We start from the raw sequence: 27,138 nt of genomic DNA, 5'->3' as shown, positions 1-27,138 counted from the left end.
TATTTTTACATTTACAGTAGTTAAATGTATAGTGTTAGAAATGTAAACAATAACTCCATTTAAAATTAAAGTATTTTAATGTTTTAGATACCACTCAAAGTGTAAAATTGGGTTGACAGTCTCATATTTAGGGTGGATTAACACATTAAGTAACTTGGAAGTAACAGTACCTCATCTTAATTACAACTCTGCTGCTATACATTCACAGATGTTTTGCTTCTGTATATTCATTTAAAATCTCAGCCCGTTTTCCTTTTCTAGGTTTCAAATACATTAACTAATGTCTCTTGCTTCTTTCAAATTTTAGCAGACTTTTGCTAATATAACTTTTAAAGTCTCTACTTTTAATTTGAGATAGTGAAATTGATACACTATGGATGCTATATGCTCTTACTAGCCATTTCAGTTTTCTCTGGCTAACAAATATTTGGCAGAAAAACTTATTATACCTAGATTTTCCTCCAGCAGTGTCAGTAAGTGGGATGGCATACCTCTTTGTAGGTGTTGGCTCTTCGGACGACACATGGGTCATTATGGCATCATTCATGTTTGGCAAAGGATGAGCGGGACTGAAATAAAAGTTATCCATGAGTGACCAACCAAACAGCCTCAAGATGATCAAAGAATACAACAGCATATTTCAATATATTAAAAACCTTATTAACACGCATTAGAAGTGAAATAGTTTGGTCCAGCAAAGAGGAATACTAGAGGAGACTATTTTCAAAGTATCAACTTCAAACAGAACTTGGCAGAATATAGTTACTAAAATGTATTTATTAAACAGATTAAATATACTCTGCTTTGAAATAGCTATTGAAAGTGTTCCATCTCTATATCATCTAAATTACAAAATAACTATTTGTTAAGTGGAACAATAAAAATACAATTTTTATAACATATACATGTCTAACCTTTCAATGTGTTTTATAAATGTGAAACACTGCATGACTTATAAAGTGAAAGTAGTAACGGTGGTGGGGCCACTTGGCAACAGTGATCATAACATGATCAAATTTAAAGTAATAACTGGAAGGGGGACAATAAGTAAATCTGCAGCTCTAACTAAATTTTAAAAAGGGAAACTTTGATAAAATGAGGAAAATAGTTAGAAAAAAACTGAAAGGTGCAGCTGCAAAGGTTAAAAGTGTTCAACAGGCTTGGACATTATTTAAAAATACAATCCTAGAGGCGCAGTCCATATGTATTCCGCGCATTTAGAAAGGTGGAAGGAAGGCAAAACGATTACAGTCATGGTTAAAAGGTGAGGTGAAAGAGGCTATTTTAGCCACAAAAACATCCTTTAAAAATTGGAAGAAGGATCCATCTGAAGAAAATAGGATAAAACATAAGCATTGTCAAGGTAAGTGTAAAACATTGATAAGACAGGCGAAGAGAGAATTTGAAATGAAGTTGGCCATAGAGGCAAAAACTCATAATAAAAACTTTTTTAAATATATCCAAAGCAAGAAACCTGTGAGAGAGTCGGTTGGACCATTAGATGACAAGAGGGGTTAAAGGGGCTCTTAGGGAAGATAAGGCCATTGCAGAAAGACTAAATGAATTCTTTGCCTCCGTGTTTACTAATGAGGATGTTGGGGAGATACCAGTTCCAGAGAAGGTTTTCAGGAGTGATGACTCAGACGAACTGAACGAAATCACTGTGAACCTGGAAGTAAGTAGGCCAGATTGACAATCTAAAGAATAGCAAATCACCTGGACCGGATGGTATGCATCCTAGGGTTCTGAAGGAACTAAAAAATGAAATTTCTGATCTATTAGTTCAAATTTGTAACCTATCATTAAATTCATCCATTGTACCTGAAGACTGGAGTGTGGCCAATGTAACCCCAATATTTAAAAAAGGCTCCAGGGGTGATCCGAGTAACTATAGACCAGTGAGCCTGACTTCAGTGCCGGGAAAAATAGTGGAAACTATTCTCAAGATCAAAATCGTAGAGCATATAGAAAGACATGATTTAATGGGACACAGTCAACATGGATTTACCCAAGGGAAGTCTTGCCTAACAAATCTTCTTCATTTTTTTGAAGGGGTTAATAAACATGTGGATAAAGGTGAACCGGTAGATGTAGTGTATTTGGATTTTCAGAAGACGTTTGACAAAGTCCCTCATGAGAGGCTTCTACGAAAACTAAAAAGTCATGGGATAGGAGGTAATGTCCTTTCGTGGATTACAAACTGGTTAAAAAACAGGAAACAGAGAGTAGGATTAAATGGTCAATTTTCTCAGTGGAAAAGGGTAAACAGTGGAGTGCCTCAGGGATCTGTACTTGGACCGGTGCTTTTCAATATATATATAAATGATCTGGAAAAGAATACGACGAGTGAGGTTATCAAATTTGTGGATGATACAAAATTATTCAGAGTAGTTAAATCAAAGCAGACTGTGATACATTACAGGAGGACCTTGCAAGACTGGAAGATTGGGCATCCAAATGGCAGATGAAATTTAATGTGGACAAGTGCAAGGTGTTGCATATAGGGAAAAATAACCCTTGCTGTAGTTACACGATGTTAGGTTCCATATTAGGAGCTACCACCCAGGAAAAAGATCAAGGCATCATAGTGGATAATACTTTAAAATCGTCGGCTCAGTGTGCTGCAGCAGTCAAAAAAGCAAATAGAATGTTAGGAATTATTAGGAAGGGAATGGTTAATAGAATGGAAAATGTCATAATGCCTCTGTATCGCTCCATGGTGAGACCGCACCTTGAATACTGTGTACAATTCTGGTCGCCACATCTCAAAAAAGATATAGTTGCGATGGAGAAGGTACAGAGAAGGGCAACCAAAATGATAAAGGGGATGGAACAACTCCCCTATGAGGAAAGGCTGAAGAGGTTAGGGCTGTTCAGCTTGGAGAAGAGACGGCTGAGGGGGATATGATAGAGGTCTTTAAGATCATGAGAGGTCTTGAACGAGTAGATGTGACTCGGTTATTTACACTTTCGAATAATAGAAGGACTAGGGGGCATTCCATGAAGTTAGCAAGTAACACATTTAATACTAATCTGAGAAAATTATTTTTCACTCAACGCACAATAAAGCTCTGGAATTTGTTGCCAGAGGAGGTGGTTAGTGCAGTTAGTGTAGCTGGGTTCAAAAAAGGTTTGGATAAGTTCTTGGAGGAGAAGTCCATTAATGGCTATTAATCAATTATACTTAGGGAATAGCCACTGCTATTAATTGCATCAGTAGCATGGGTTCTTCTTAGTGTTTGGGTAACTGCCAGGTTCTTGTGGCTTGGTTTTGGCCTCTGTTGGAAACAGGATGCTGGGCTTGATGGACCCTTGGTCTGACCCAGAATGGCAATTTCTTATGTTCTTATGTTCTTAATCTTATAGCAGTGCTTTGATTTATAAAATTAAACTGAAATAAATCAAACTATATTTATTTATTTAAAGGCTTTTATATACCGATGTTCATGTACTGGTACATATCATGTCGGTTTACATAGAACCAAAGTTGGAAATTACATTGAACAAGAGGTTACAAATAACAGGGCAAATAACAGGGCTAACTTGTAAGAGATTATAGAAAAGGTGAGAACGATTTAAAATTATTATTACAAAAAACACTTAGTAAATAACAGTCAAGCTCGGATTAACGAAAGCCTTCTTAAGCCAGGGTGCATATTTTAGTCCAATTAACTGGCGAAATTATGGTTACGGCATCATATATCTGGCGTGGAGTAAGAAAAGCGTGAATCGGAGACTTTTAAGTGAATGCCTTTTACCATATTAAATCTTGTAGACTTAAGTTGCTAAAATAAAATTGATTGACTACCTCACAAAAGGGGTAAGTTTCTGCTTGCTTAAACTACTGAATTCGTATGATAGGTTATATGTTAAATCATTTAATTGCCTATAGTCATAAATTACCCTACAAGTCTGAGTGCAGGAGTATGACTGCTTGTGTACACGGTAGGTTCTGATTATAATCGCAAGAGTCACTGTGAGAAATATATAATGAATGGGGAATGGGACATATATGTATAGTAGGTTGAGATGTTAATATACTAGACACGGTCTAGCAAAGCCACTTTAACAGATAAGTCCATCATGTGCTGCAGCCATCATAATAATCTGTTTAAAGCTTTTTATGGAATTTTATACTACAACTGACAAACCTGGGTTCCACAAAACAATGTCAAAGTACAAGACAGAGCAAATAAAGAAATCTTTAAAGCAATATTTCCCAGTCTTTTCAAACCTAAGGCACACATACAATAAAATTGTTGAGTAGCACACCAACCTCCACAGGGCAAGCTATGCAGACATCGAGTGGACTCATACGGTAAAAACAATAAGTAGGGAATCACTGAAAGTCACACCACTGTCTCTGCAAAATTTTGAAACAAAGGGAGAGAAGAGATAGAGATGTACATGATCCTGGCACAATGGACATATTCCCTCAACATTTAAGAAGTACAGAGAATGAGACGGGATTTAAGGAAGCTGGAAGATCGGTCAAACATATGGCAGCTGGGATTCAATGCCAAGAAATGCAGAGTCATGCATCTGGGGCGTGGTAATCCAAAAGAATTATGCGCGTTGGGGGGTGAAGGTCTGATGTGCTTGGAGCAGAAGAGAGACCTTGGGGTGATAGTGTCTAACGACCTGAAGTCGACGAAGCAGTGTGACACGGCGATAGCCAAAGTCAGAAGAATGCTGGGCTGCATAGAGAGAGGAATATCTAGTAAGAAAAGGGAAGTGATAATCCCCTTGTACAGATCCTTGGTGAGGCCTCACCTGAGTACTGTGTTCAGTTCTGGAGACCGTATCTGAAAGGAGACAGAGACAGGATGGAGGCGGTTCAGAGAAGGGCAACCAAATTGGTGGGTGGTCTCCATCGAATGACTTATGAGAAGAGGTATATGTATACTCTGGAGGAGAGGTGGAGCAGGGCTGATATGATACAGACCTTCAGATACTTGAAAGGTTTTAATGATCCATGGTCATCAACAAACCTTTTCCATTGGAAACAATTTAGTAGAACTAGGGGGTCACGATTTGAAACTCCAGGGAAGAAGGCTTAGAACCAATATCAGGAAATATTTCTTCAATGAGAGAGAGGGTGGTGGATGCCTGGAATGCCCTTCCAGAGGAAGTGGTGAAGACTAAAACTGTGAAGGATTTCAAAGGGGCATGGGATAAACACTGTGGATCCCTAAAAGGCTAGAGGATGGGAATAAATAAAAAGCTAAAGCGGCATGGAGTTGCAATTACTACCCTTAAGAGAAACATGGGGGCAACCTGCACGGAGTAGCAGTTACTACGTTGGGAAGCTTGCTAGGCAGACTAGATGGACCATTTTGGTCTTTTTCTGCCATCATTCCTGTGTTACTATGTTAAATGCAGGAGAAGGGAGAACTTGGTGTGGTGTGGGCAGCTGGCTCATTTACCTTGGCTGCTGAATATGGCTGCAAGACCACCTCCACTGCTGCTTCTTCCTACACTCATTGAGTCACATTCAGTGCTCAGTGCATGCTCTTCCTATCTTAGTCAATCAGGAGATGAGACAGAGGCTGAAAAGACTCAAAGGAGGCGGCTCAGGAAGGGGGAAATGAGGAGGTTGCTGTGTGTGCTATACTAACAGGGCATGGATTTTCATGTGCTGCATGCTGCCCTTAAAGTACCATATTCCCAGAGTCGTGTTGTAGCTAGGAAGAGGCATGCATGATGGCACATATTTTCAGTAAAACTCCTACACATCTAAAGAGCCATCACTGGTGACTCTTGTTGCTATGAGGTGTTGAGAGTACAGCCCAGGTAATAGTCTGGATCTGAGCATCAAGCAATAGTGAGTTTTCTGTAGCACACCTTAACTGGTCTGAAGGCACACCAGTTGGGAAACACTGCTTTAAAGCAGGGGAGCGTGTCCCCCCAGGAGCCGTGAACAAGCTTCCAGGGGACTGCCAGCAGTAGTGACACAAGAAAGGATAGGTCAGGAAGTGCCTACCTCCACTGTCTGGTGCCTAGAGCAGTGGCATATCGTGGGTGGAGGCATTGATGGCCAACACAGGGAGGCCCATGTGGTCACCGGTAGACACTATCCCTCCGGCAGCTGGGCTGTGCACTCTTCCCATCTGCTGTGCAGGCCCCACAATATTACAACTCACGAGAGTAGAACTTTCTCCATGCTGATCTCGCGATGCACAATATCAGCATGGAGGAAGTGCTAGTCTTGTGAATTTTTAATACCATAGAGTCTGCACAGAGGAGGCAGCAAAACGGGTTTCAGTTCCAGTAACAGAACGACTCCTCCCTAACAGGTGGTGGTGGCAGTAGAGAAGTGAGAGTTGCCAAGACTGCCGGAAAAACAAAGAGAGAAGTCTTGCTTCAGTGTACATGCGAGTGTGTGTGTGTGCGGGGGGGGGGAGGTGTCTGCCTGGGAGACTGTGGGTGTGTGAGAATGAATGGGTGCCTGCCTGGGAGTCCTGTATGAGTGTGTAAAAATGGATGCCTACCTGAGGGCTCTGTGTGTATGTGAGAGAATGTGTGCCTGTCTGAGGGTCTGTATATGTGTGTGAGAATGAATGGGAGCCTGCATGGTGGTGTCTGTATGTATGTGTCTGAGGTAGCCAGTGAGTGTCTGTGTATGAGGGACTCTGGGAGAATAAGAGCTTGTGTATGTGCATAGGGGAGGGGGAGGGAGGCAACAGTTTTAGAGCCTATGTAGGAGAGCATGTAAGTATGCGTACATGACAGTATATATAAACGAGAGAATGAACATGCAAGTGTGAGTGAGTGAGAGAAGATAAAGTTTGTGGGCCCTACTAGCCACCTAATCCTTGACAATCTCAGGGTGACTGGAAAGATTTTTCAGGTATGGACATCAAAAGGATTTTTTTAAAATCCTTATTAGTTTTAATTATTGGGTGTTATTTGATGTGTCTGCTGTTTTGAAATATTTTATTGGTGCTTGAGAAATTTAAAAAAAAGTATATGACTAATTAATAGATGTTCTATTTGTAAGTAGTTTTGAAATGTTGAGATTACTTACCTGATAATCTCCTTTTCCTTAGTGTAGACAGATGGACTCAGAACAAATGGGTATAGATTGCTCGTGCTAGCAGTTGGAGACGGATCTGACGTCAGCACGGGGACATATACCCCCACAGGAAGTGTAGCAACTCAGTAATCTTCCTTGCAAAAGCTGTTACGGATGTATGTGTACTGACGATCAAAGAATTAGTGAAACAGGATTCCCCTGACCGATTGATAGGAGCTGGAGACCACCAGCATTCACAACCGGAAGGCGTCGACACCTGGCAAAGGGGACGATCTTATGTAAGACAATGACATGGCCTACCTTGAATCGGTGAAACCCATGTATACCGGCAGCCAGGCGGGATGCTGAGTCCATCTGTCTACACTAAGGAAAAGGAGATTATCAGGTAAGTAATCTCAACATTTCCTAGCGTGTAGCCAGATGGATTCAGAACAAATGGGATGTACAAAAGCTTTACTCCCAGCCTGGGCGGGAGGCTGCCTGAGGACCGCGTAGGACCGCCCTCGCAAATGCAGTGTCCTCCCTGGCCTGGACATCCAGACGGTAGAACCTGGAGAAGGTATGGAGGGAGGGCCATGTCGCCGCTTTACATATTTCTGCAGGCGACAGCATCCTGGATTCGGCCCAAGATGCTGCTTGGGCTCTGGTAGAATGAGCCTTGACTTGTAGGGGTGGTGACTTCCCGGCTTCTACGTAAGCCGCTTTGATAACTTCTTTAATCCAGCGGGCGATGGTGGGCAGAGAGGCCGCTTCTCCTTGTTTCTTCCCGCTGTGCAGGACGAACAGATGGTCCGTCTTTCGTACTTCTTCTGTCATTTCCAGATATCTGGGCAGCAATCTGCCGATGTCGAGATGGCGTAGTAAACGCCCTTCTTCTGATTTCTTCAAACCCGCTGTGGTAGGCAAGGATATGGTTTGGTTGAGGTGAAATTGTGAGACTACTTTAGGTAGAAAGGAGGGAACCGTGCGAAGATGGATAGCCTCAGGAGTGATTCTGAGAAAGGGATCACGGCAGGACAGCGCTTGTAGCTCTAAGATGTGGCGTGCTGAACACACTGCCAGCAGGAACACCATCTTCAAAGTTAGCGAACGGAGAGACAGGCCCCGAAGGGGTCTGAAGGTGGATCCCGCGAGGAAATCCAAAACAAGGTTGAGGTTCCACAGGGGTACTGGCCACTTCAGGAATGTGCTTGACTCCTTTCAGGAAGCGAGAAACATCTGGGTGCGTGGCAATGGTCTTGCCATCCCTCCTGGGACCGTAGCAAGACAGCGCAGCCACCTGAACCTTGATGGAGCTTAGGGAGAGACCCTTCTGAAGCCCATCCTGTAGGAAATCCAAAACAATAGGAATTGTGGTCGCATATGGATTGGTGCCATGAGTGTCGCACCAGGCTTCAAATACTCTCCAGATCTTTATATAGGTGAGTGATGTGGAAAACTTGCGAGCTCGAAGGAGTGTATCTATCACCGGCTCCGAGTAACCTCTTTTCTTCAGTCTAGTCCTCTCAATGGCCAGACCATAAGAGAGAATTGAGCCGGATCCTCGTTGAGGATGGGACCTTGACGAAGCAGGTCCCTGAGAGGAGGCAGGGGAAGGGGCTCCCCTGCCAGTAGTCTTCTCATGTCCGCGAACCAGGGTCTTCTTGGCCAGTCTGGTGCCACTAGAAGAACTAGGCCCCGGTGCTTCTGAATCTTGTGGATAAGGGCACCCAGCAGAGGCCACGGAGGAAAAACATATTCCAGGGTCCCGGGAGGCCATGGCTAAACCAGGGCGTCGATCCCGTGTGAGAACGGATCTCGCTTCCGGCTGAAGTATCTGGGTACTTGAGCACTGGACCTGTCCGCTAGTAAGTCCATGTCCGGAATCCCCCACTGATCCACAATCACCTGGAAGGCTGTGGGCGACAGCTGCCATTCCCCCGGATTTAGGCTTTCTCTGCTGAGGAAGTCTGCCGTGGTGTTGTCCTTCCCAGCAATGTGGACGGCGGAGATGTCCTGAAGATTCGCCTCTGCCCAAGCCATCAGCGGGGCTATCTCTAGGGACACCTGTCGGCTTCTGGTTCCGCCCTAACGGTTGATGTATGCCACCATGGTGGCGTTGTCGGACATCACTCTGACTGCCCGGTTCCGCAGTCTGTGAGCAATTTGCAGGCAGGCCAACCGGACTGCCCGTGCCTCTAGACGGTTGATGTTGCACCCTGACTCTTCTCTGTCTTACCACCCTTGTGCGGTGAGTTCTTCGCAGTGTGCTCCCCATCCGCTCAGGCTGGCATCTGTGGTGAGCAGAATCCACGTGGGGGGGACATCTTTGACCCCCTGCTCGTGTGGTTGGACTGCAACCACCACCGTAACTGGGTCCGCACTCTGGCTGGCAGAGGTAGATACACGGAATAATTCCGGAAGCGGGGGCTCCAGCGAGAGAGTAGGGAGCGTTGTAGAGGTCTCATATGGGCCCTTGCCCAGGGTACCACTTCCAGGGCGGATGCCATGAGGCCGAGAACCTTCAGATAGTCCCAAGCTATGGGCCGGCTGACTCCCATCAAGGACCGGAGACGCGTCTGAAGTTTTAACCTTCTCTTGGTAGTGAGACTGACTGTGTCTGCCTGGGTGTCGAACTGGACTCCCAGGTATTCCAGTGATTGGGAAGGCTGTAGGCAACTCTTGTTGAGGTTGACTACCCATCCCAGGCTTTCCAGAAGGGCGATCACTCTGTTGGTTGCCCGATGGCTCTCCTCTCGTGATTTCGTCCTGATCAGCCAATCGTCTAGGTAGGGATGGACAAGGATTCCTTCCCGTCTGAGCGCCGCTGCTACCACTACGACCACCTTGGTGAAGGTCCGCGGCGCCGTGGCTAACCCGAAGGGCAGAGCCCGGAATTGGAAGCGGCGTCCCAGAACCTTGAAGCGTAGGTAGCGCTGATGATCCGGATGGATCGTGATTTGCAGGTAGGCTTCTGACAAGTCTAAGGCCGTGAGGAATTCTCCTGGCTGTACTGCGGTCTTGACTGAGCGCAGAGTTTCCATGCGAAACCTCGGGACCCTTAGGTATCGATTGACTGACTTGAGGTCCAGTACGGGCCGGAAAGTGCCCTCTTTCTTGGGTACCATGAAATAAATGGAATAGTGCCAAGAATCCATTTCCCATGCAGGTACTGTGATTATGGCTTTCAAGGACAGGAGCCTTGCCAGGGTGACTTCCAATGCCGCCTTCTTGTGTATTGGACACGAAGATTCCACAAACCTGTCCGGAGGGAGGTGATGAAGTCCAGATAATACCCCTCTCGGATGATGGCGAGGACCCACTGATCCGACGTAATCTCGACACATCTGGGGTAGAAGAGGGTTAACCTGCCCCCTATGGCTCCGTCCCCCGGATGGATCGGCTGATTCTCATTGGGAGGCGCGGCCAGGCCGTGAACCCGAGCCGGCTCCCCTCTTATGTTGCTTGGTCCGAAAGGACTGGTTCCTGGCCTGAGGACGAGGTGCCTGGTAGCGACTCCTATAGGGAGTGAAGCGCTGGGAGCTTCTACCTCTGGAGGGCCTCGGAAAGGCTCGCTGGTTCCTTTTGAACCTATCTTCCGGCAGTCGAGGTACTGGAGAGGCGCCCCATGTGCTGGCCAGTTTATCAAGGTCGCTGCCGAACAGGAAAGAACCCCCAAAGGGCATTCTGGTGAGGCATGTCTTCGAAGGAGCATCGGCTGACCAATTCCGTATCCAGTGCTGCCTCCTGGCAGCTACGGAGGATGAGACCCCCTTTGCTGTCGTACGGACTAGGTCGGATGCGGCATCCGTGAGGAACGAGAGAGCTGACTCCATGTCTGCTGCCGGAGCATTGTTCCTGACCTGTGGCAAACAGGAACGCGTCACCACTGTGCAGCAGGTTGTGATCCGCAAAGATAGAGCTGCCACCTCAAAGGTCTGTTTCAGGATGGCGTCCAGTCGCCGGTCATGAGGCTCCTTGAGGGCCACCCCCCCTTCAACTGGAATGGTAGTGCGCTTGACCACAGCGCTAACCAAGGCGTCTACCTGAAGGCATGCCAGCATCTCCTTGATTGCCGGTTCCAGGGGGTACATGCCCGTCAGGGCCAGACCCCCTTTGAATGAGGCCGCTGGTGCAGCCCATTCCAAATCTATCAGTTGCTGTGCTGCTTGCAAGAAGGGAAAATGGCGGGCTGTAGGACGAAGACCTTCCAGCAGAGGGTTCTGCGTAGAGGGCACCGGAGTGCTGGGACCTGTAATAGCCAACTCCGCCAGGAACTGAGATACCAGGTCGGTGAGATCTTCCTTGGGAAAGAACCGCCTCATGGTTCGATATGGCTCAATCCCCGAGGGAAGTTCCCCCTCCTCAGGGGGTTCAGACTCGTCCTCAGAGACATCAGGGTCCGCCTGAACCGGACTGCTCGGAGGCGGGTGCCCACGATAAGGGCGCGAAGGTCCAGGGGCAGGATCAGCTGGAGCAGCAGCAGGGCCTGGACGGGAAGCTGATTGCATCTGTACAAAGGCATGGATTCCCTTAAAGAGATCCACCCAGGAAATGGAAGCGGTCTCTAGTAGTCAGGGTACCAGGTCCCCCGGGATCCCAGGTTGGTCGAGACTGCCCGCTAGATCCAGGGCGGCCCCTGGGGAACTGTCAGCAAACCTCGGTTGAGACTGATCCTGGCCCGAGGCTCCCACTGTCTCCTCACATTGGGCACAAATGGAGTCTGGCTCTTCGCTGTGCGTGGCTCTAAGCTGGCATTCTGAGCAGAGGCCGAGAGCTTTTATGCCGGAATCAGGAGTCGCCGCCGCAGGAGACGCTGGGGCGTTCGAATGTTCCATCGCGGCTTGCAAATGTAGCGCTGAAGGATATGGGCTTAATACAATATGCGCTCAATAATATGTGGTAGCAATATGCGCTTAATACAACAGGCGCTCAATAATATGCGGCAGCAATATGCGCGTAATACAACAGGCGCTCAATAATATGCGGCAGCAATATGCGCTTAATACAACAGGCGCTCAATAATATGCGGTCAGCAATATACGGTCAATACAATATGCGCTCAATAATATGCGGTCAGCAATATACGCTCAATGATATACAATATGCGCTGAATCATATACAGGCACCTATCATGGGCGCTCAATACCCGACCAAGTGCGACAAAACGGCGACCTCCACGGTGTGGAGGCAACGCCGCCGATCCTCGTACCTCGGAGACGAAAAGTAAGATGTACACCTTACCTGATCCTCGGCGCTTCCCGGTTGGAACCCGGGCGGTCTCCGGCTGCGGGGGGAGAGGGGAAATACCTTCACCGCCGCGCTTGAGGAAATGCACCCGCTGCCTCTAGGTCCACGCCGGGACTGAGGCGCCTCTCAGCCCGACCCTTGCCCTTCTCGCTCGGGGGCTAGATCCCTGCCGCGATTCAGCCACCGGACCGAGGCCTAGACCTCCGAGGGATCGCGGAAATCACCCCGGGAAACTCAACTGGGGGAGGGACCCGAGGGTATCACCACAGGAGTGCGGGGCTCGATGTTCCTGTAGAAATTTAGTAAGTAGAATATAGAAAGTAGAAAATAGAAAGTAGCATTGGAAAACACGCTCTGCGAGCGTGCAGGCTCTCCAAACTGCTTTGAGACGGAAATTACTGAGTTGCTACACTTCCTGTGGGGGTATATGTACCCGTGCTGATGTCAGATCTGTCTCCAACTGCTAGCACGAGCACACTATACCCATTTGTTCTGAGTCCATCTGGCTACACGCTAGGAAATATTTATTCTTTTATTTGCATGGTTTTGCTATTATAACTGATGCTTTACGTTTTTTGATTTTGTTTTATGAGGAATGGTGGCTCTGTTTGTTACAAACAGTCTGGCTTCTTACAATTTCCATTTCAGGTTTTGTCTGCATATTGCTGGATCTAATTGGTGATCCTTTATTCTGTATCTGGGGAATATCTTTGCACTTGCATGTGAGTTAGATGAGAGATTCTGCTAGAGTGTACTGTCTGTGTAGGGATCTATAGCAAACTGGTTTGTTTCATATGTCCAGTAGATGGAGTATTGGCATTCTAGGACCCACTGTAATAATTACACTACTGCTTTTTCATAGGTAAGGTTTGTGTTGCTCGAGTCCTTGGTGTTACTACTGTTACATTATGATAGGTTTGCTGTAGAGATCTTGAGTGTCTTTTTTGCAGGGTTTTGTGTTAGTTCACAATCAGGCTGATTCAATAAAGATCACGGGAGAACGTGCACTCCGAGTTGAGCGTCCACTCTCCCAATGTGAGCCCAGCCACCTTCTCCTGGGCGCACGATCCTATATTTAAATGAGGGGTCGCACTGAAAGTGGGTGCTAGGGATGATTATGCATCCTTAGCACCTCCTTGGCCCAGGAGAGGTGGCTCTGTCAGCGGGTTCAGGAAACCAATGCTCAATTTAACGAGGGCCAGTTTTCTGAACCCGCTGACAGCCATCAGTTAGGAAAACGGACACTGTTAAAATTGAGTTCAGTTCTCTTAACTGGACTGGCTGGCACATTTTTAAATTTTTTTTTTTTTATATTTTGGTTCTTCAGACTTAATATCGCTAGAATATTAAGTCGGAGGGTGTACAGAAAAGCAGTATTTTCTGCTTTTCTGTACACTTTTTCGGGCTGCTCATAAATTAACGCCTGCCCTTGTGGATTGGCTGCACATTTTACTTTCAGAATCCCGAGTGACTAACTAATAGGGATGTGCATTTGTTTTTCACTAATTAGACAATTTCTATTGCCCCTTATACTGTAAGGGGCAATAGACACGCGTCAAAAACACGTGGCCAAACACGTGTTAAACAATGCACACAGCCAAGCGCACTCTACAGAATCGGCCCAAATGTGTTTAGCGGTGGAAGGAGTCTGTATTATTACTGTGAGGTGCCTGTCAGGATGTGGTGAGGTATCTGCCTCTTTCTGTGTTTGTGTGCATCTGATTGCTCCTTTCAGCAACCTGAAGAGAATCAATACTGGAATTTTGAGCTTCTGACTGGCAATAAACAGCTGATTGGTTGGTGAGAGACTGACAGCAAGATAGGAATCCAGAATATCATTTTGTGTGTATGTATTTTCGGGTAGATTTTAAAAAGGCTATGTGTGCAAAATCGTGGAGATAAGCGCACGTGTGCTGGATGAAAGGGGACAGTATATTGCATAAGCAGCATTTATCTGCATATATAGGCCTACACACACAAACATGCATGCATGCATCAAAAATGGGTGTGTCAGGGTGGGCCACATACATACACGCGTATCATGTATATTATAAGGGCTGCATGCTTATGAGACAACGTATTCAGACACATACGTGTACATTTGCTACTGCCTATTTACACGAGACGGTGCACACTCATTTTCACTCGGATATTTTCCATGGCTGGACTAGTCTCTCTGGGTCAATGGACACAGGAGCAGGGCGGGGGTAGGAGGGAGTGTGTCAGAGACAGATTGGGACCTACTGGGGGAGGCTGGGCAAGTCATATAGGGTAATACCACCTGGCTATCAGGTACTGAATCTGAGTTTAAAAGAGGTAAGACAGGGTAATCAGATATTCAGGTGTGGACTGGTGCTTACAGAAATAGATAGGGACAAGACAAGAACAGGAGGCTCTACAAAGGAGGCTAGGAGACTGTGTTGTACCTAAGAACATGCCATACTGGGTCAGACCAAGGGTCCATCAAGCCCAGCATCCTGTTTCCAACAGTGGCCAATCCAGGCCATAAGCTACTGAGGGGGATACTCATTCTTTGGAGTCCCTTTTCAAGATTATGATTATAATAGCTGCATGGGTACTCAGATCAATACGGCTGAGACGAGAAAGTGAGGAGGAGAAGAATGCAAAGGAGGATGAATTACCCCTTATACAGAGTTTTAGAGGACATGGACACAGTTTCTGGATCTGTCAGAGGAAGTAATAAGCAGGTTCAGATTCAAGAAGAAAGCCATACAGTACCTATGCCAACTGTTAGAGCCGGAACTACAACCTATCACCCAAAGAAACCATGCCTTGCCAATACATATCAATGTCACACCCTGGCCTTTTTCGCTGCCGGCACCTTCCAAATATCTCTAGGGGTCACATCTGGAATTACTCAGTCTGCCACCTCTAGGTGTATAGAGCAGGTCCTGGCTGCCTTACTCAGGAATACATAATTTATATCCCTTCCCTTGCACAAGACAGGAACACCACCAAATCCTGACTGATTTCTGTCAAATTGCATGCTTCCCCTCTGTCTTGGGAGCTATCGATTTCACTCAAGTGCCCATAAGGGCACCAGGGGAAGACAAGGCCACCTACCGCAACCGCAAGGGCTTCCACTCCCTAAATATGCAAGTGGTCTGCAACGCCAAGGGCATCATCATGAACGTCGTGCCCCGGTTTCCAGGATCCACTCGCAATGACTACATCATGGTAGATATGGAGAACTGTCTTCCCTACAGATCCATAGAAATTCCTTTCGTTCTTCTCATTTAATTTGTATTCCTTTCACTAAGCTGCCATTGGTTAATGTTCCTTCTAATATGTCTGCTCAATCCGTCTCAAGAGTAAATGTCAGCTGTTGTATGACTTCATTCTCAGAGAGCAACTTGATTTCTATTGTTTTACTGAATCATGGCTACTAGATTTTGACCATTTTGTAGTAAATCACATTTGCCCCCTTGTTTATTCTGCTGTTTCACAACCCCACCCCAAGAAATGTAGTGGCAACTTACTTATCTTCAAAAGTAGCTGGTGTGTTAAAACCAAGCATTTAAATGGTAATTCAGGCTTGGAAAGGCTAATCATTTCCTCCTCCCAGTTTTCAATTTGTTTAGTTTACGTCTCTCCTAAACTTCTACATTCTGATTTGTCTCCACTCCTCGAGCAATTATTACTTTTAAAATTTGATTTAAACAAGATGGTCATTCTAGGAGATTTCAATATACATACTGATGTACCTCCTCGCCCCAACCAATGCACTTTTTTTTTTTAAACACATTTTGCAGTCTTTTGGTTGGACTCAAATTATTCATGCTACCACCCACAATCTTGGCCATACCTTAGACCTTGTTTTTGTCAATGAGCCCACCTTTTCTCATTCATCTGAATCGCTAAGTATTTCACCTGTGCCTTGGTCTGACCATTACTATATTAAATTTCTCTTACATATTTCCAATCCTAATCATGTCTCTCAGATCACTACTCTTTTTTTTGTTTGCTTTATTCTTTTTATTATTATTGTAATCAACTTGTAACAAAGATATTTTCACACTGGACTCAGAAAGCATACAATAATCATGCTACCTACAACCAGAAGCATGATAGTCAGCACCAATAGTGTATCCAGGCAATCAAAAGTCCTAAAAGCATTCAATAGATAGGAAGAAAGAAGAGAGAAAGGAAAGATAATAGAGAAGTAGAAAGATGTAGAAAGACAGCGAGAAGATTCAAGGTGTCAAAGTGAATAACCACAGCGTCAAATTACATGGTACATTTTGGTAAAGATAAAACATAATCGTCTAACGCAGGGGTCAGGAACCTTTTTGGCTGAGAGAGCCATAAACGCCACATATTTTAAAATGTAATTCCATGAGAGCCATACAATATGTTTAAAACTAAATACAAGTAAATATGTGCATTTTATGTAAGATCACACTTTTAATGTACAATAAGTCTCTGAAAATATTACACCAGGCCTTAAGACACCAATACATCTCCTATTAGGAAAACGGACCAAGTCAGGCTGCTATAGAGTCCTACACAGAAACAACACGCCAGCAGAAAACCTCACCTGAATCACGTGCTGTCCCTCACCTAACATAGAATAAAGAGACCAAAACGCATAACAAGAAGCATGCAGAAAAAACTGAATTGGAAACTGCAACAAGCCAGAGTCTCTGTATGCAGTGTAACAAAGGAAAAAAGAAACATCACCCATCCTTATAAAACAAATCAAGAAATATAAAATCATCAGCAGTAAAACTGTACTAACAAAAAGAACATATTTCGAAATAGCTGAGTGGAATATCCAATAATTAAAAACTCATATAAAACATTTCCAGATACCAACAAAATATTTCAAAATAGCAGACACAAAGATCCAGTAATGAAAAATAATAAGGATACAAAAAATTTTTTGCTCTGCATACCTGGGAACGTTTGATATCCAGGTGTCCTGAGATTGTTCTGAATTAGCAGGAGGGGGTGGTTTGCTTGGAACTTTCTCCTCTCTCAGTCACATACCAGCGCTCTCTCTCACACTGGCTCTCAATGACACACCTACACACACATGCTCTCAGTACTCACATATACACATGTTTTTTCTCTCTCATATAGGCTCTTAATTACACATTTACACATATGCTGTCTATCTTTTCACGCTTACACACACACAGGCTTTCAATCACATAAATACATGCTGTCTTTTTCTCTCACACACAGACTCTCATTCACATGCTTACAAACATGTCCTCTCTTTCTCTCATTTACACACAGGCTCTCAATCACATACTCACATGCTCCCTCACCTAAATCAGCTCTCAATCACACACAGACACACATGGTCTCTCTCTCTCATTGAAACACAGGCTCTCAATCACATACTCCATCACCTAAACCAGCTGTCAATCAGACACAGACACACATGATATCTATCTTACTTGTACACACAGGCTCTTAATCATACATACACATGATTTCTCTCACACACAAAGGATCTCAATCATACACACATACTCTTTCACACAAACAGGTTTTCAATCACAAACTTACACATACAGGTTCCCAATGGTAAACGTACATTCATGCTCTCTCTCTCACAGGCAGGCTCTCAATCACAGACATACTCTCTTTCACATGTACAGGCTCCCAATCATTCACATACATGCAATCTCTCACTCACACACACAGGATCTCAAACACACATGCTTGCTCGCTCATTCACTCTCTCCCCCACCCCCACCCCGGGAACTCGCGGCAGCAGCAGCCTCCTCCCAACGCTAACCTCCTTCATTTTCAGCCCTCGCGGAGGCGAAGTCCCATCGGCCGCGGTTGAACCTCTTCGTTTTCCTCCGAGCCTCGCTGCAGTCTTCTTCCCGGACATTAGCATGGCCTCTTCTTCCCGCGCAGGCACCCGATGCTCACCACTTCCTCTTCCGGGCCGCGGGAAGAAGAGAGCGCACCGGCGTGCTCTCTTCTTCCCGCGGCCCGGTAGAGGAAGTGGTGAGCATTGGGTGCCTGCGCGGGAAGACTCCCGCGCAGGCACCCGATGACTCCAGCGCTGACACCCGATGACTCCCGCGCAGGCAGCCGGCTGACACCCGATGACTCCCGCGCAGGCACCCGGCTGACTCCAGTCGTGCCGCTGACTCTCTCTTCTCCTCCCTCCTCCCCCCCCCCCCGCGGCCCGGAAAAGGAAGTGGTGAGCATCGGGTGCCTGCGCGGAAGAAGAGACCACGCTAGTGTGATCTCTTCTTCCCGCGCAGGCACCCGATGCTCTCCACTTCCTCTTCCGGGCCGCGGGGGGGGGGGGGGGGGAGGAGAAGAGAGCACGCCGCTGCCGCTGCCTCCAGCTGTCCTGCCGCGTTCCGCACGGGCTGACAGCATTTTAAGCCCGGGCGGCGGAGGACCGGGGAGCAGCTGGGTCAGCGGGGAACCGCGAAGTGTGGCGACACTTGTCCGCGAGCCAGATGCAGCCCTCAAGAGAGCCATATCTGGCTCGCGAGCCATGGGTTCCCGACCCCTGGTCTAACGGCTTCCACACTTGAGACCATGTAGCTAGTCTGTTACATTTGATAGCCATAGTCTTTTCATATTTACTATACAGACACACCGAGTTCCAACATAAATGATGCGAAAGCAGATTATTACGTTTCCAGTTAGACATGATGTTGTGTAAGGCTACGGAGAATATGAAATCTAGCAATTTCCGCTGGGGCAAAGAGAGATCCAGGGAAGAATTTGCTCCTTTAAGAAAAATCATATCATAGGTGAGAGGGCTGGGTAAAGGAGAAAATGGAAGAGACTGTTTGCCAAATTTGTAGCCAAAAATTGTGAACAAATGAGCATGAGAATAGCATATGCTGCAAGGTTGCTTTGGAGGTAAGACAGATCCAACAACTATGTGATATAAGAAGACCTGTCCGGTGTAATTTCCAGGGAGTCCATACAGCTCTATGCATGATAAAAAAAAGGAGGATTGAATCAAAGTGGAAGATAATGAAATGCGCGTGGATATGGACCATATGTGCCGCCATATTTGGTTATTTAGGGGAGTGTTAATGTCCTTGGTCCAGGCAGAATCTAAGCGGTTTTGTTGTGGATATACAGAGGATTTAGTTAGGATTTTATATAAACGAGAGGCCAAGTGCCCCTTTGCTCCATACTCTTGATAGAATCTGAGAAGAAAAGGACATTTATCCTCCCAGTGGGTTAGGAACAAATTGGAATAAAAAATGCTCCTTAACTGTAACCAGACATAAAATTGATTATCTGGTAGGGCGAACTTCATTTGAAGTGCAGAGAAGAACAACAACTTAGATCCTTCAATTATCGAAGAAAGAAGCCAGATATCCCTAGCTTGCCAGATGGGCCAATTGAGAGGATGATTACCAGTTTTCAAAAACGGATTATGCTATAAGGGCATCATATTAGAATTATTCCAAGAGCACTCACCCTAAGGACAAGAGGAGTTGAGGCTACATACGCTTTGTGCAAGGATCTTAATATGGGATTGGACGCATGCTGGGAAAGCAATTTCATGCCAGGAAAACAAGAAGGTGGGTATGGAGCAAGAAGGCTACTTTCAACACATAGCCATCTGGGTTGTTCCCAGGGATCTCTCTCAGTGGTAAAGTGATAAGCCTGTTGTAGTATAAACGCTTGATGGTATGCGTAAAAGTCAGGGAAGTTTACCCCACCATCAATCTTTGAAGCCTTCAATTTAGACAAGGCAATTCGAGGAACCTTATTTTGCCAAAGGAATTTGGTAAGTAGTCTGTCTATATGTTTATAAAAATCCAATGTGAAGAATATGGGCAACATGGAGAGAATATATGTAATCTTAGGTGCAATAACCATTTTAATTGTTTCCAGTCTGCCCCACCAAGTTAGGTGAAGGGGAGACAATTGGAGCACTAGCTCACGTATGGTTTGCAGTATGTAGGACTCTGCAGTACTAACAGTAATTGTGGGTCAGAAAAAAATTTGACCCCTAAATATTTGAGGCCATGGAGAACTTTTTGGATTGGAGACAAGAGAGATCCACCAGGGAGCCGAAATAGTTTAAGGGAAGAAGCTCAGTTTTATTCCAATTAATTTTGTATCCTGATATAGAGGAGTATGATGCTATCAAATCCAACAAATGTAGGAGGGATTCATCCGGATTTAGAAGGAATAACAGGACATCATCTGCATATGCTGAAAGTTTGAATGTATCGGAACCAATTGGCACTCCTTCAATGCGAGAATCCTGATTGCAAGAAGTAATGGTTCCAAAGCCAGGTTAAATAATAGAGGGGAAAGGGAACAGCCCTGGCGGGTTCCTCTATGCAATAAAAAGGATGCCGATCTTTGGTTGTTTATATAGAGAAACGCCGTAGGAGAATAGTATAAAAATTGAATCCAGGAGACAAAAGTAGGGCCAAATCCAAACCTGCGCAAACTTGAGAATAGGAAAGACCATTTGACGCGGTTGAAGGCCTTTTCCGCATCCAGGGCTACCGCTACTGCAGGGGAGGAGAGCTATAAGGTGGCATCATGAACATGAAGAAAGATGAATATTAATAGCAATTAATTGGTTTTTGATAAAGCCAGATTGATCAGGATGTATTAGGGAGGACATAATTGAGGATAACCTAGTGGCCAATATTTTGGTGAAAATCTTATAAGCCGTATTCAGAAGGGAAATTGGGCTGTAATTAGGTGGAAAAAAGATCTGGCTGTAGAGGAGCTACTGAGTAATATGCATGTAAATGAGGTATTAATTCCTTCTGAAAGGTAAATCCATCTGGTCCTTGTGCCTTGCCAGTAGATAGAGCAGCGATGGCCTTGGTGATTTCCATAGGCGTAATGGGCTCGTCTAAACCTGCTACTTGTTGCGGTGATAGCAAGGGATGAGAGAAGGTAGAAAAAAAATTTTGAAAGTCCGCATCCACTAAAGTCGTTTCAGATTGATATACAGTATTGTGAAAGTTCCGAAAGGCTTGCAAGATTTCCGCATCAGTGGTCAGGGACTGATTGGAAGGAGAAATAACTTTTACTACATGCTTTTTTTCCGATCTGTTTTAAAAAATAGAGGCCAATAGGTGCCCACATTTATTATTTTCTGCGTAGTACAGGGCATTTGAGTGAGATGCATGCAGTCTCACCAAGGCACTTAGCTTCTGATTATAAAGGTACTTTGCCCTTAGAACCGCATCTAAGGAGGCTTTTAGTAGAGGACTGGATATGAGCCATTTCGAGGGTAGCTACTTCTTGCTAGAGAGCTTCCAAGGAACTCCTTTGTTGCTTCTACCAATGTGATGAATAGTTCATCATGTCTCCCCGAATTGTGGCTATAAAGGCCGCCCACAATAAGAACATAAGAAAATGCCATACTGGGTCAGACCAAGGGTCCATCAAGCCCAGCATCCTGTTTCCAACAGTGGCCAATCCAGGCCATAAGAACCTGGCAAGTACCCAAAAAAAAGTCTATTCCATGTTACCATTGCTAATGGCAGTGGCTATTCTCTAAGTGAACTTAATAGCAGGTAATGGACTTCTCCTCCAAGAACTTATCCAATCCTTTTTTAAACACAGCTATACTAACTGCACTAACCACATCCTCTGGCAACAAATTCCAGAGTTTAATTGTGCGTTGAGTAAAAAAGAACTTTCTCCGATTAGTTTTAAATGTGCCCCATGCTAACTTCATGGAGTGCCCCCTAGTCTTTCTACTATCCGAAAGAGTAAATAACCAATTCACATCTAACCGTTCTAGACCTCTCATGATTTTAAACACCTCTATCATATCCCCCCTCAATCGTCTCTTCTCCAAGCTGAAAAGGCCTAACCTCTTTAGTCTTTCCTCATAGGGGAGTTGTTCCATTCCCCTTATCATTTTGGTAGCCCTTCTCTGTACCTTCTCCATCACAATTATATCTTTTTTGAGATGCGGCGACCAGAATTGTACACAGTATTCAAGGTGCGGTCTCACCATGGAGCGATACAGAGGCATTATGACATTTTCCGTTTTATTCACCATTCCCTTTCTAGTAATTCCCAACATTCTGTTTGCTTTTTTGACTGCCGCAGCACACTGTACTGACGATTTCAATGTGTTATCTACTATGACACCTAGATCTCTTTCTTGGGTTGTAGCACCTAATATGGAACCCAACATTGTGTAATTATAGCATGGGTTATTTTTCCCTATATGCATCACCTTGCAGTTATCCACATTAAATTTCATCTGCCATTTGGATGCCCAATTTTCCAGTCTCACAAGGTCTTCCTGCAATTTAACACAATCTGCTTGTGATTTAACTACTCTGAACAATTTTGTGTCATCTGCAAATTTGATTATCTCACTCGTATTTCTTTCCAGATCATTTATAAATATATTGAAAAGTAAGGGTCCCAATACAGATCCCTGAGGCACTCCACTGTCCACTCCCTTCCACTGAGAAAATTGCCCATTTAATCCTACTCTCTGTTTCCTGTCTTTTAGCCAGTTTGCAGTCCACGAAAGGACATTGCCACCTATCCCATGACTTTTTACTTTTCCTAGAAGCCTCTCATGAGCAACTTTGTCAAACGTCTTCTGAAAATCCAAGTATACTATATCTACCGGTTCACCTTTATCCACATGTTTATTAACTCCTTCAAAAAAGTGAAGCAGATTTGTGAGGCAAGACTTGCCCTGGGTAAAGCTATGCTGTCTTTGTTCCATTAAACCATGTCTTTCTATATGTTCTGTGATTTTAATGTTTAGAACACTTTCCACTATTTTTCCTGGCACTGAAGTCAGGCTAACCGGTCTGTAGTTTCCCGGATCGCCCCTGGAGCCCTTTTTAAATATTGGGGTTACATTTGCTATCCTCCAATGTTCAGGTACAATGGATGATTTTAATGATAGGTTACAAATTTTTACTAATAGGTCTGAAATTTCATTTTTTAGTTCCTTCAGAACTCTGGGGTGTATACCATCCGGTCCAGGTGATTTACTACTCTTCAGTTTGTCAATCAGCCTATCACATCTTCTAGGTTCACCGTGATTTGATTCAGTCCATCTGAATCATTACCCATGAAAACCTTCTCCATTACGGGTACCTCCCCAACATCCTCTTCAGTAAACACCGAAGCAAAGAAATCATTTAATCTTTCCGCGATGGCCTTATCTTCTCTAAGTGCCCCTTTAACCCCTCGATCATCTAACGGTCCAACTGACTCACTCACAGGCTTTCTGCTTCGGATATATTTAAGTTTTTGCCTCTACAGCCAACTTCTTTTCAAATTCTCTCTTAGCCTGTCTTATCAATGTAGAATCTGCAATTTCCGGAGCAGCGTTGAATTGAAAATATTCCGAGATTTTGTGCGAAGCGTTTTGATGAAGGTTGATTCTGAGAGCAATGAGGAATTGAAACGCCACATCTGATCAATAGCGACTGGATTCTGCAGTTTACACGAAAGGAGAACAGCTGCATGATCAGAAATCAAAATAGGAGCAATAGATGCAGAGAGAATCCGAGATATTAGGTGATGCGAAGTTAACAAATAGTCAATCCATGAGTACGATGAATGAGGAAAGGAGTAGAATGTATAGTCTTTAGTGGTAGGGTGTAGTAAGCTCCAGGGATCAGAGAGTCCAAATGAAGACATAAGGTGTTTAAATCGCTGTACAAGATTTGGAAAAGTTGGGATGAACTGTAGATTTCTTGTCGAGAAAAGGATCCAAAGGCTGATTAAAGTCTCCTCCTATAATATTCTGCTGAGAGTCTACTGCAAACTGATGAGCGAACGTATTATGAAAAACGGAAGGGTCATCCACCGTAGGAGCGTAGATGTTAATAGTAAACAGTTCCTTATATATAGAAACCTGAATGTAGTTCCATCTCCCATCAGGATCTGCAGCTTGTTGCAATACCCTGGCATCCAATTTTTTATGTAAAAGTATGGCAGTGCCTCGATTCTTATGGGCAGCAGGACTAAAAAAAAAAAAAACCTGACCTTCCCATTGTTGTTTAAGTTTCCGTCGCAGTGAGATGTGTTTCCTGGAGCAATGCGACATCTGCATGCAGGGACTGTAAATATGTAAGAACTTTCTCTCTCTTGATGGGGTGCGAGAAGCCGTTGACATTCAGAGAAACCACTGTAAAGGATGAAATCTTATTCGCCATTTGAAGGAAAAAATTGAACATGATGGTATGTAAACAACACTATGTTCCACATTAAAAATCATGCGATTGAGATAACCAGAAAAGAAAAAGGGAATAGAAAGGAAAGTAAGAAAAAGACTGTGGAGAGAATGAAATAGAGAGACCGGTTCATAGGCCGGTTACAAAAATGAGACTGAGAATGCATAGATCGTGCGACAGCACTAAACCCCAAAATAAAAAAAAAAAGAGCCTCAAGGCGGACCACTGGCCCCTCAAGACTGCCACTCCATTTATAGATTTTGATAAAAAAAGGAAAATGAATCCAGGGGAAGAAAGTCAAGGACATTATGATGATATATTATCCTTGAATTTATGCATGGCGGTGGTTACGCCTGCAGGGTGGTACGGAGGGGGTCCCCTCGCTACTATTGCCCTTGTTGGGAAATGTGGGTTTTGTGCCTGGCAGGGACTGTGGTCCTCTGTTTCAACTCTGGGCACGGAAAGGCGCTATATGTATGCTTTTCATTTTTATGATCATGACACCTATGTGCTGCTGGACTTTGCTATCTTATGTAAAAATTACCAATGGACTACTAAGCATTTTTTCACGTACTTGCAAACCCGCCACTATTTATCCTCTTTCAAAAGGACGCCTGACATTGTGGGGAAGGAAGCGGCCTTTGCTACTAAGGTCTTTGATACTGCCAATCTTGTAAATACTGTGGTCAGCTGGGCCAAACTTGGACGAATGTTGCAGCAGGACAGCTGCATGGAGTATTTGGCAACAAAATGGACTACTGAACTTGGCAAGCCTATCACCACACACTGAATGGCAAGTTGTTTCGAAGCAGTACATCAGCAAGTCCCAGATATCGGCTTCCAGGAAGAACAATTTAAAATCTTACACCATATTTACTGCAACGATGTTCGTCATTTCAAGATGGGATGTTCGGACTCTCCTCTGTGTATCAAGTGTGGGCGAGTCGAGGCGACACTGGTGCACCGTCTCTACCACTGTCAAACTTTACAAAGTTTTTGGGCTACATTATCTGATGTTATATCTCAGTGCACTGGTGTTCAGATACCCCCCATCAGGGACGTTTCTTCTGTCTAGCCCGTAGGTATGTTCTGCTGAGTCAAGTCGGTCCAAAGATAAATTTAGTAGGGTGGCAATTTTGCTGGCCTGCCGCACTGTCATTTCGGTATGGGTGGGCCCAAACACGCCTCCGTCTATAACAGCATGGTTCCAGTGTATGGCTTCACTTTTGCAGTTAGAGCGCCTGGACATCCTGAAGGGGCATTGGAAACCAGACAAATTGTATGGTGCCTGTTGGAATACCTGTGTTCCGTCAGTGCCAGCACATGTTCAAGAGGGTTTACAGGAGAGTGGATACACTGAGTGGACACTTTCCCTGGTCGCTGCGGGTGGGAGGGGGGGGGGAGGGAGGGGGGCAGGGTGGGACAGGGGTGTGGTCGAGGGGATGTGCCTGTGGAGTGAGTGTGGTGTGTATGACTGTGGGTTGTTAGAGGTAGGTTTTTGGGGTCTATGGCTTCACATAAAATGAAAACTAAGATGGGGTGGAAATGCTCCAGCTATTCCGTGGTCCGCTTTAGTGACATGTTTAGGAAATTGTTGTTCCAATATTGTATTTTATTATTCTGGGTTTGATCATGACTGTTTGAGAACTTGGCGGCTTGGTGTATTTCCTTACCAATAAAAAAATTCTGAAAAAAAAAAAAAATGTTGGCTTTGCCACGCGTGCCAGCATACATGCGTTTCAGCGCACATATGCACCTGTTTAAAAGTTACCATCTCTATCTACGATGTAACCCAACTTTGTTGGGTTGGGTGCACAACAAATTGTATGGATGGAAGGTTGGGGGGGGGGGGGTGGAGGAGGGCGTGGCTCAAAAAGTTTGCTCACCCCTCCTTTAAAGCATGCCAACATAACTAACGCTCCAGAACTCTCACCCCCCCACCCTGGGCCTTCCCTGCCTTCTCCCCTGCTTATTGTACAATAAATGTTTAACAGTGTGGAAACTGCCTATGTGTTGCAAATTATACAAGTCTGATGATTATAAACCTGAAGTCAAAACCTAGATTCGTTACTATCAAGAAAGACAGATCTGGTCTTCTTTGGTAAAAGACATCAGAAAAGGTTTCCATATATGTTAGAAATACTTCTTTTAGCCAAAGTCCATTCGATAACCATCATGAGATGTAATTGGATATGTCAAAGTGTTTTGCTTGGTGGCAATGCCAAGATCCAGTAGATCATGATACATCTGTTACTAATAAGCATGCTTTTGTATAAAATATCACTTGGTACTGATCTAAATCTAATCATGACCAGAGTTAGTCAAAGATGTACAGCAGTAGCAATCTTGGAAACAAACTCATCTTGTTAAAAGTAAATATATGGGTTTAGAAATTTGAGATTTTAGCACATGACTGTATACAGAGCAAGTATGCTCCCTTATAAGTGCATTCATTACTTGAATCTGTGTATATTCCCTTCAAAAGCACTAGCTGGGTTAATATAGAGTCTAAATACCATTCTGCAATATATTTCTCTGAAAAGAATGTTCTCAGTTACTTTTCCTATTCAGCCTAATCCTTTCTTCAGCTGATCTACGATTAGCTCCAGTACTTCATCATCCTACCACTTGACTGAGGTAATTCTCAAAGATTCTTTGGGTGTTTGAGCATTTAAGAAATTGTAGGATTGGAATACAGAAAGCCCATCTCCA

The 27,138-nt window shown here is 44.7% G+C and overlaps 1 protein-coding gene across 1 annotated transcript in view; it reads right to left on the bottom strand.

Moving 5' to 3' along the window:
• DTNB (dystrobrevin beta) overlaps window positions 1-27,138 on the bottom strand; it is a 760,848-nt gene that overhangs the window by 388,586 nt on the left and 345,124 nt on the right. Inside the window, 1 exon segment of the mRNA XM_029596279.1 lies at window positions 492-569. Within this exon segment, the coding sequence (XP_029452139.1) occupies window positions 492-569 (78 nt within the window).

The sequence above is a fragment of the Rhinatrema bivittatum genome, chromosome 3 (assembly GCF_901001135.1).
Source record: "Rhinatrema bivittatum chromosome 3, aRhiBiv1.1, whole genome shotgun sequence".
Classification (NCBI taxonomy): domain Eukaryota; kingdom Metazoa; phylum Chordata; class Amphibia; order Gymnophiona; family Rhinatrematidae; genus Rhinatrema; species Rhinatrema bivittatum.
This window is presented reverse-complemented; position numbering and strand designations above follow the sequence as displayed.